This window comes from Alligator sinensis, unplaced genomic scaffold (assembly GCF_000455745.1).
Source record: "Alligator sinensis unplaced genomic scaffold, ASM45574v1 scaffold156_1, whole genome shotgun sequence".
In the NCBI taxonomy this organism is placed as follows: Eukaryota; Metazoa; Chordata; order Crocodylia; family Alligatoridae; genus Alligator; species Alligator sinensis.
This window is the reverse complement of record NW_005841844.1, coordinates 2,534,401-2,544,189: the sequence shown is the minus strand read 5'-3', so window position 1 is coordinate 2,544,189 and position 9,789 is coordinate 2,534,401. Positions and strand designations below refer to the sequence as shown.

The 9,789-nt window shown below is 48.9% G+C and overlaps 1 protein-coding gene across 8 annotated transcripts in view; it reads right to left on the bottom strand.

Annotated features, from left to right (window-relative positions):
• The window catches only part of SIL1 (SIL1 nucleotide exchange factor), a 335,801-nt gene that overhangs the window by 151,976 nt on the left and 174,036 nt on the right, over window positions 1–9,789 (bottom strand). For all 8 annotated transcript variants that reach the window (XM_025206016.1, XM_025206046.1, XM_025206021.1 and 5 more), the window contains one exon: window positions 5,779–5,893. In XM_025206016.1, coding sequence (XP_025061801.1) covers window positions 5,779–5,893 — 115 coding nt within the window. The remainder of the gene's footprint in view (window positions 1–5,778; window positions 5,894–9,789) is intronic.

Genomic DNA, 9,789 nt, shown 5'->3' with positions numbered 1-9,789 from the left:
TTGCCTGCATTACAACATTCCTGCAATCTTTTCTTTATAAGTTATGGCATCCCCATACTTTGAAGCACAGATCTGGATGTTTGTAAAGATAGCCTGCATCAGGGACATGCCTTTGACTGCTGGTGAAAACAATCAGTCCACTTATGGTTAAATTACAAGCTCTAAAAAAAAATGCAGCTCACATGTTCATCAGAAACCTGTAGAAGTTTTGAGACTTAAATCACCAAACATTGCATATAGGCTCCTGTCTGACTGAGCAGGACTTGCTCTGGATGACTGCAAGTCAGGACTTGGCTCTTGCACGACAAAACAAAAAGCAGGGAATGTCTCCCTCGTTGTCATGAAGAACCCACCAGCCCCTCAGCTGAAGAGTGAAGAGAGCTGCCTGATCCAAATGCAAAGGAGGCAAGAGCCAGCCCTGAAAAAATGTCACAAAGGAGTATGGTGGGCATCGGCAATACGTACGGGGCACACATGGGTGCATGTGCACCCCCTGAGATTGGCAGTGCAACCCCTGGAAGTGCCAGCTGCAAAACCGGAAGTGCCAGCGGAAGTGCACTTCTGGTTTCACCAGTTTCGCCGCTGGTGGTTCCAGGCTCAGCAATCAACCGCTGGGGGACCCATGCCTGCCCCCGATTGGCCACTGGGCCCCCCCCCCCCCCGTCGGCAATCTGGTGCCCCTCCAAACTTGGGAGGCACCGGTTGCTCATGACAGTGGGACAAGAAGCCTGGGTGGGGAGACTGGAAGCCATGTAGTGGAGACTGAGACTGGCTGTTTAAGGAGAATGGAACCCAGGAAGTTTCCCATCCCCCTCCGATGCTGGGTCCATATAAAGAGCACAACAACCTACTATTGCTATCAGTTACTCTGTTAGCTCCAGTGGCAGAAGCCTGTGTGGTAGATCTAAAGTTTCCAACTCCATTACTGGCCTATGTTTTTTCACTTTGCTTTTTAAAAATAACTTAACCGTTTTGTGTAATTAACTAGAAGAACAGTAAGATTTCAAAAGTCAAGCACTGAGAAGTTAGGACACATTATAATTAATTTGGGTTGTGTTGAATTCTTATCTTTTGAGTGTTTGATTTGCAAATTGTAAAAATGTTCATTTGAAAGAGGGGCAAGGGCACGTGTATTCATATATTCTGAAGCAAGAATCAGTTAAAATAAAATTAATGACAACAAAAAGAATGGCTCTTCAGTAACAATGCAGACATAAATGGTTTTAATAGCTCCTACCCTTTCTGCATAATTTTTTTTAACTTGCTTCTATACCTACTATTTGTATTCTATTAAAAAAGTAAATAGTTATATCTTGATTAAACAAAGAGGTTGGGATTAGACCATCATCTATATGTATTTGAAGTGTGTAAATATGCAAGAGGCAGAGGAACAGGTAAAAATCAATGGGATGAAATTAAACAAAAGGAAAAAATGAGGATGGAAAGCAGGTATCCTACCAATGAGATCTAATAATTAGCTAATAGGTCTCCCGAGGGAACTGGTGAAACCCCCGTTATTTCCGTTGCTTAAAATTATACCAGACAAAGAAAAATCAAGATTGCTATAGGTAGTCATTTTACACCAGGAAATTATGAGACTTAATTAGCTGCGCCTCAAAAAGTTTTCCTTATCTTACACTCTAAAGGAACACAGGAACTACCTGACTGGACCTGCCGCTGGTCCACCAGTATCAGTATCTTGTTTCTTATGGCTAAGAGTTCCAGATACTTGCAAAGAAGGTTCAAGAAACTGATTGGTGGACAAACTGGGGTAATCAGTCCGCAAGGAAAAAGATTTCCTAAACCCTGTCTACTAGAGTTTGGCTTATTTCTCGAAACATGCAATTTTGTAATATTAATCCTTACAATATTTTTAAGGCCAAAAAAGCCAATTAAGTAGTTAGCAGAAAACTCTGACCAAATTCTGCATTCATCTCTCCTGTCAATATCAGTGGACACAATGTCCACATTTACCACCAGAATCAGGATATCTTGCATACCAATACCCATTCTAGTTTATAGAATTGTTTCTGAGCATGGGAAATGTTAGGCTATTGTGCTAAAAGAAGTGTGTTCAGTTAAGAACAGATGTTGGTAATATTTAAATAGTTAACAAACTATGTGATATTTTTATTTTAAATGTCAAATGGAGACATTTTAAAAGTACAAGGGGGCACAGCTGAACTCCTACTTCTACTTTGTGCATTAGAGGATTGGAATTACAGGTTTCCCTCGATTTATGAGGTACACATATTCCTGGAAAACGGCGCATAAATCGAATCTGCGTAAAGGAAACACAGTTTACAATGTAAGAAATAGGGATATGTTCCCACGGCAGCGAGACAGGGAGTAAAGCTGGAACTAGGGAAGGGGCGGGTGGGGTGCGGTGTGGTGCAGCCTGTCGGCCACTCCCAGAGGAGCTGCAGCAGGGAGCAAAGCAGAGGGAACTGTCAGTGGGTGTGGGGCACGGGACGGGGAGGACGCAGCTCTTGCTACTACACGCATCCCAGGAGGGCTGCAGGCTGAGGGACTGCGCCAGGCTCTTCCTGGGGGGCACGTGCCCCCAGATCTGCACACAGGACGAGAGCAGGCTACTGTTGCAAGCTGCGGACAGTGGCACCACCAGGCTCTTCCCAGTGCTCAGGGTGGATGGCAGCGCTGGGAGGGGGGCTGCTGCCACCCCAAAATTCAGCATAGCCCTCCCCAACCTGCCCTTCCAGCACCGTCACCAAGCACCAGGAAGAGCCCAGTGCCACTGCCAGCCCTAGCCCACAACAGCAGCCTACTCTTGTCCTGTATACAAGAGATCCTGTATACAAGATCCGGGGACATGTGCTCCCTGGGAAGAGCCCAGTGCAGCCCCGCAGCCCTCCTGGGGTGCATGTACCAGCAAGAACTGTGCCCCACCCACCCAGCCAGCATCCACTTACAGCTCCCTCCACTTTTCTCCCTGCTGCAGACCCAGGCCTCCACTTCTCCCCACTCACCCCAGCCCTTGCTACAGCTGCTCTGGGAGTGGCCAACACCAGTTGCCCGTAGCCGCTGGGCTGCACTGTGCCCCAAACCACCCAGGACTCCGCTTGTCCCTATTCACCCCAGCTCCTGCTGCAGCAGACCCAGGAGTAGCCAATACCACCTGCCTGCACCACAGAACAGCACAACCCAGGAGCTGGGGTGAGCGGGGACAAGCGGAGCCCCGGGGTGTTTGGGGCATGATGTAGCCCAGCGGCCGCAGGCAGCTGGTGTCAGCCGCTCCCAGAGCAGCTGTAGCAGGGGCTCGGGTGAGTGGGGCCACGGCCCCTCAGCCCTTTCCACTCCCCACACAGACTTACCTGCTTGGGGTGGGGCACCTATGCCAATCGCATAAGAGTGAATTTACCTCACATATAACAAGTTTTGGGTATAAAGGGTCACTGCATAAAAGCGAATTCACATATACAGAACCCGCATAAATTGAGGGAAACCTGTAAGTCATGACAAATGGTTAAAGCTTAATAACAAGACACGGAAAGCCAATTTGTAGTGATGAAAATAATCGTTAACATTTTCTAAGCCAAGATTCAATAAAACTAATACAAATGACCCAGAGCAGTTATCACTTAGCTTATTTACATTGTTACATTATTATCCAAAAGGCACTAAATAGGACCATATAAAATTAAGAGGCACACTGGTAAATTTACTTTCTGTTAAAAAACACATAATGGAGATAGCTGATGTATTGAGAGATTGTGTCTTCAATCAAAGCACTGCAGTCTAAAAGGGGGCCAGTACAAGCCCTAGTTCCCTTAAACATTTTCTTCAGCTCTTGGCCCACGATCACTTTACATTTACCCCATTTTCATTAGCAGGTTAGATACCATTAATGTTTGATGCAGTAACAAAAATGTGCAAAAGCGCACAAGCAGTACTTTGTTTACATCAACAATATAATGACAAACTGCATCATTAACTGGGGACTAGTTTGTTTTGTTTAGATAATCAAAAACAGTAGAAAAAACAGATTCTACAAAGAGAAATGGAAGTTTCTTTTAAGCTAAACAGAAGTGCTGGTCAGGCTGCAGTTGGAGTACTGCGTCCAGTTCTGGACACCGCATTCAAGAGGGATGTGGCTAACCTTGAGAGGGTCCACGCGCATGGTCACGGGGCAGCAGGCCAGGCCCTACAAAGATAGACTAAAGGGCCTGAATCTATTCAGCCACCACAAGATAAGACTGAGAGGGGATCTGGTGGCTGTCTATAAACTCACCAGGGGGGACCAACAGAAAATAGGTGAGGCTCTGTTCCCCTGGGCACCACCTGGAATAACAAGGAATAACGGCCACAAATTGATTGAGAGCAGGTTCAGGCTTGATATCAGGGGGCATTACTTTACGGTTAGGGCTGCCAGGCTCTCGAATGGGCTCCCAAGAAAGGTGGTCCTCTCCCCTACCTTGGGGGTCTTCAAGAGGAGGTTGGATAGATATCTGGCTGGGGTATTATGATCCCAGAACTCCTTACTGCCTAGGGCAGGGGGTCGGACTTGATGATCTGTTCAGGTCCCTTATGACCCTAGAAACTATGAAACTATAAGCCGTGGTTTGGGATTTAAAAAAATACACTGCATTAAACTGGGTTTAGAGTGGAAAGTACCTACAAATCCATTTCAGAAAAACAATTGCTCCCTCAGACCCAAAAGTGCAGAGGACTCTGCTGCAGAGCTATAATGACCTGATGCCACTGATGCCCTTTTCCAGTCTTTTATTGGGTTGGTGTGTCAAGGAACCTCAGGACACTAAATTTTAGAGCTGAATAGTCCATTAAAATGAAAGAGCCATTCACCCCTTTCTGACTTAATGGGTCAGGCTATCTGCAAACTCAGGCAAGACATCACTGTATTTGTTACACTCGGGTCTCATCTTCAAACTGTCCAAAAGGATCAGACATTTTTTCTGCAAGTCAAAACTGAGATTATAATGCCATCACAGGACTTGAAGAGCCAGGGCCTTATTTCACTATGGCCTTGAGTATATAGCAGTAAGTTAAAAAAAAAAATGTCTACAGTATCTTTCATCCAAGAATCTCAAAAAGCTCTTTTACAAACATTAATTTTAAATTAAAGTCTAACACCAATCCTGGAGGACAGATGCAACTGTACAGATATGACATGGTCACTTAAATTTACATACATCCAGAGGCACCAAGTACACACAGCATCCATCCACTTCAACTGAAGTCTAAAAATCAGGCTCACAGTATCTCCCACAAAAAAGCTAGGGCTCTAAATTAGATGTTGCTTCTGAAAATGTGAAACTAAATCACTTGCTCATAGTTACACAGGGATCAGAGGCACAACTGAAAATATAATTTAGGAGTCTTTACTCCCATCCCCTCTCTTCAGTTCTAGACCACATATTTAGTTTTGGCACTTGTCAAAAGGGGTCTGAAGTTTCATTTTCTACTGTTTAAATTATTTTTTTAATGGTGCACAGGGCAAAATATGAGGGTAGCCCAGATCCTATTGCCTATTCCACATCCTTCTCTTTACTGTTTAGTATGAGGTGATGTAGAAATTACTTTAACAGGTGTTAAGGGACAAGGTTGTCACAAACTTTACCATAAAATATTTAAAAGTGACGTAACACTGAAAAGTTGAGAGGTGATGCCCTACCATGTATGTCATACACCTAATTCATGAGAATACATAAGGCTATTTTCATCCCACTGGTATCCAATAATTCAAATGACTTAACTGCCCTTTTATAACCACCTTTCACTGTTAAATTAATAGATACTTACTGGATTTCTGTCACTTAAGCTTGAACACAAAAACACTGCAGAAAGCAGAAAAAACAGCAAACTGAATTTAGCAGCAATGGATAACAGACCAATGCAGTGAGACATTGCAATCAATCTGAAATAGAAAGAAAATAAACAAAAGAAATTTCATTTTAGTACAAATTCTTTACAGTTTCAGCATCTACCACACCACAATTTTCAGTTGAGTAGGGCACTAACAGCATGATACAAGCGGACACAGAAAAATTCAATATTGTACCTGGACAGAGGATAGTTCACACCATTAGATAGCAAATTTGGGCCATGGTCTTGCAAGGACTTATTCCTGTGCTTCACTCATATTAGTGTGTGGTTACACATGTTAAAGGCTCTTAAAAATAGGAGTGTCCACAGGTTAAGCAGGAAAAGATGAGCTAAGTACTCTGCCGGTCTCAGAGATAGTCCTCTTCTGAAGATAATCCTCACCTGAAGGGGTTAGGGAGCTCATGTTGCAGTCATCCTCTGAGACTGCTCCATAGGTCTAATTCTAGTTGGGAATAATCCCCCAGCATCTCAGAAGACACCACTCCCAGTGAATGCTCTACCCTGCTCAGAGTGACAGCAGGGAGAGCAAGAAGCAGGGGAGTCACAGAAGGAAGAACCCTCGCTCTTTCCTTTCCATGCTCCACAGGTTCCTTTTCCTCCTGTCTTCCTGCTCCTCCCAAGGCCCCAGTCTGGGCGGAAGGAAGGAGTTGGCAGGGCCCCCCAACCCAGACTGGGGCCCCACCAGCTCTCCCCCTTCACCCAGGTTAGGAGCCACTCACCTGCTACTCCCTGGGGTGCCCCACTCACCCACAGCAGCCTCCAGGGGCTGGGCTCAGCCTGGAGGGCAATGGCAGTAGCATCAGGTGGGCAGGATTCCCTTCCCTGGCTGCAGCCAGGACAGTGCCAGCAGCACAGGCAAGCAGGGCACCAGTATAGGAAGAGAGATGGGGGTCCCCAAGGAACATGGGGGTAAGTGAGTCTTCTGGGGCTGAGGAGCAGGTGGGGGGCCTTGAAGGGTCCTGATCAGGCCAGAGGGAGGGCTAGCAGGACCTCAACCTGGGGCAGGGGGAAGCTTGAGGGGCCCAGATCCAGATGATGGGAGAGGCCCTAAGGCCCTGATCCAGGGGGGAAGGGGGCTAGGAGGACCCCAATCCTGGAGCCTAAACTGCCCTAGACAGCTAGCGAGAAGGGAAGGCATGGAGCAAAATTACAGCCCCTAGCCACACCTCAGCTTGCCAGCCCTGTAGGGGCAGGTCAGTGCAGTGCATGTTACGGAGGGTATTAATCCTTAACATGCGGCTGCTCATAACACTAAAATTCCTTAGTTAGAATGTGCTAATTGTAATGTGTAACACCCCCCTTAAACCCACTAACTAGTTTAACGGAACTAATAACGTGCTTAGAGTAAAGCACATTCATAGGTCTTTGCAAGATGAAGATCTTAGACTTTTTCTTACTCCATACATAAAAATTATTTACTACAAATTGAACTAGATAATTTAACATGCATGTTTTGTCTAGAAATCCAAATTTCCTGTTCCACAGCACTGTTTCATTAGATCCAGGTCTCCAGGAGCCAGAAACACTTGATGCATGCTCGCCAGCAGGGAAGGAGCTGGTGCAGAGCACGGGGAAAAGCGGCTCCTCTCCCACCCCGTGGCTGGCGCTTCCTGCTGCAGCTACTCACAGCCTGCACGGGGCTGTCCTGAGCAGGCACAGGCAGTCCCAGGTGGGCGCGAGTGGCTGCAGTGCAGGGTGCCGGCCATAGGTCAGCTTTTCCTCCCCGCACTCAGCACCAGCTTGTAACCCACCCCCACAGCCAGCCTGGGCCCTGCGCCGGCTCTGGGCTCGCCTGTTGTGGCTGCACATGGCAGCAGCAGCTGCAGCCCCCACGCTTGCCGCGCCCGGCAGTGTTTGCTGCTGCTGCCTGCCCACGGGGTGGGGCGGGGGGGAGCAGTGGTGGCCGCCGCAGTGCAAACCCGATGGGTAAGACCAGAGCCAGCACAGGGGCTGGGTTACAAGCTGGTGCTTAGTGCAGGGGAAAAGCGACCCCTTGCCCACACTGTGGCCGGGGCTCCGCGCTGCAGCCACTCGCAGCCCACGTGGGGCTGCCTGTACCTGCTCAGGACAGCCCTGCATGGGCTGCAAGTGGCTGCAGCAGGGAGCGCCGGCCACGGGGCAGGCAAGGGGCCGCTTCTCCCTGTACTCTGCAGCAGGCAGTGGAGGCCTTCCCCCACTCCACCCCTCACTCCTCAGCTGGCCTGCTAGCCAAAGAGGGGGCATGAACAGGTGATCACCCCAGCTCCCGGCTTGGGTGGGGTGAGTAAAGGCCCTACTGTGGGCTTCCCTGCAGCTAGGAGCCAGGGCAACCACTGGCCATGCCCCGTCCTCAGCCGGCAAGCCAGCTGAGGAAGTGAGGGGAAAAACAGCCCCCACTGTGGGCTACCCCCACCCATGCCAGGCACAGCCCACCTGGGGGCCAGAGCCAGGTGGGGGGGGGGCCTTCCCCCCCCTACTCCCTCCTCAGCCAGGCCACCAGCCTGGGAGGGGCATGGCCACGTGACTGCCCTGGCTCCCAGCTACAGGAAAGCCCATAGTGGCTTTACTCCCCCCCACCTGAGCCAAGGTGATCACCCCACTGAGGAAGAAGTGGGGGGAGGGGGGAAAACAGCCTCCCCACCCCCAGCTGGGCTGTGCCTGGTGCAGGGTGGGGGGAGCCCAAAGTGAGGGGTTTTACTCCCCCGACCTGAGCCAGGACAATCACCTGGCCACACACCCTCCCCAGCCAGCTGGCCAGCCAAGGAGGGAACTGGTGGGGAAAACAGCCTCTCCCTCCCCCCATTCCAGACCCCCAGCTGGCCCATGCCTGGCACAGGGGTGGAGCCCACAGTGGGGTCTTTACTCCCGCTGCCTAAGCTGGATGCCAGGGTGATCACCCAGCCACACCCCCTCCCCAGCTGCGGGCTGGCTAAGCAGGGCGTGAGGGGGCAAAAACCCTCTGGCCAGCTCCAGATCCCCAGCTGGGCTGGCCCATCATGGGGAGGAAGCCTGCAGTGGGAGCTTTACTCTCCCAACCCCAGCTGGGAGCTAGGCTAATTACCTTGGCCAAGGAGGGGGCAGGGCAAGGAAATCCAACAAGCTCCTGGCTGTGGGGGATGAAAGAGCACCCCGCTTACAGTTGGGGCAGGGCTGCCCTGCCCTGCCCTGCCCTGCCGGAGCAGAAAGCACAGCCCAGGGCTGCACAGCATCCTAGGATGCTGGAGGACTGCAAATTAAGTTGAATTGGGAGGGGATCTGGGGCAGAAGTTCCATAAACTGGTTTGACTTAAATCAGTAAACCTGATACTACATCTATCCAGGTTTATTTAAAATAAGTTTCAGCCATGTTGTGGCTGAAAGTGGCTTAAGAGCACTGAATGTCTGTTCTGTTATAGGTTTAAACCAGTTCCTGATCACTTAAACATGTTTACATGCAGCTTTTGTCCTCAGCCTAAAACATGAGGCTTAACTGCCATTACTGTTGCATGTAAAACCCCCAAGACATCCAAGTCCAGTTGAATCCTGCAGCTTTCTTCATCTCAAGCTGTTTGTAGTGACTTCTACAGGCTGATGATGCATTGAGCAAAGACATACTTGCCTTGAATTGTTTTCAGTTTACCTGACACTAAATGAGACAATGTCTGCACTTGGAAAGAAGATGGGACCAAGTTTCATCCCTCTCTCAGAGTTAGCCCTTTATTACTGCTTTTAAGAATTCCAAAGTGACTGTGCATAGTTCAGTGCTTGAGAGGTAAGTGGAGGCACAAGACTTTCTTTTGCCTAGAGACAGTGATGCTGACAAGAGCTTGCAAACTTAGCTTGCAGACTTTTGGCATCAGTTCAAATGGGACCAGTTTAGACTCCAAAACAGTGACTTCCAAATCAGGGTGATGCAGCACCATGGGGTGCCTTGAGATTCTTAAGGGTACTGAACAATATTAGACCATG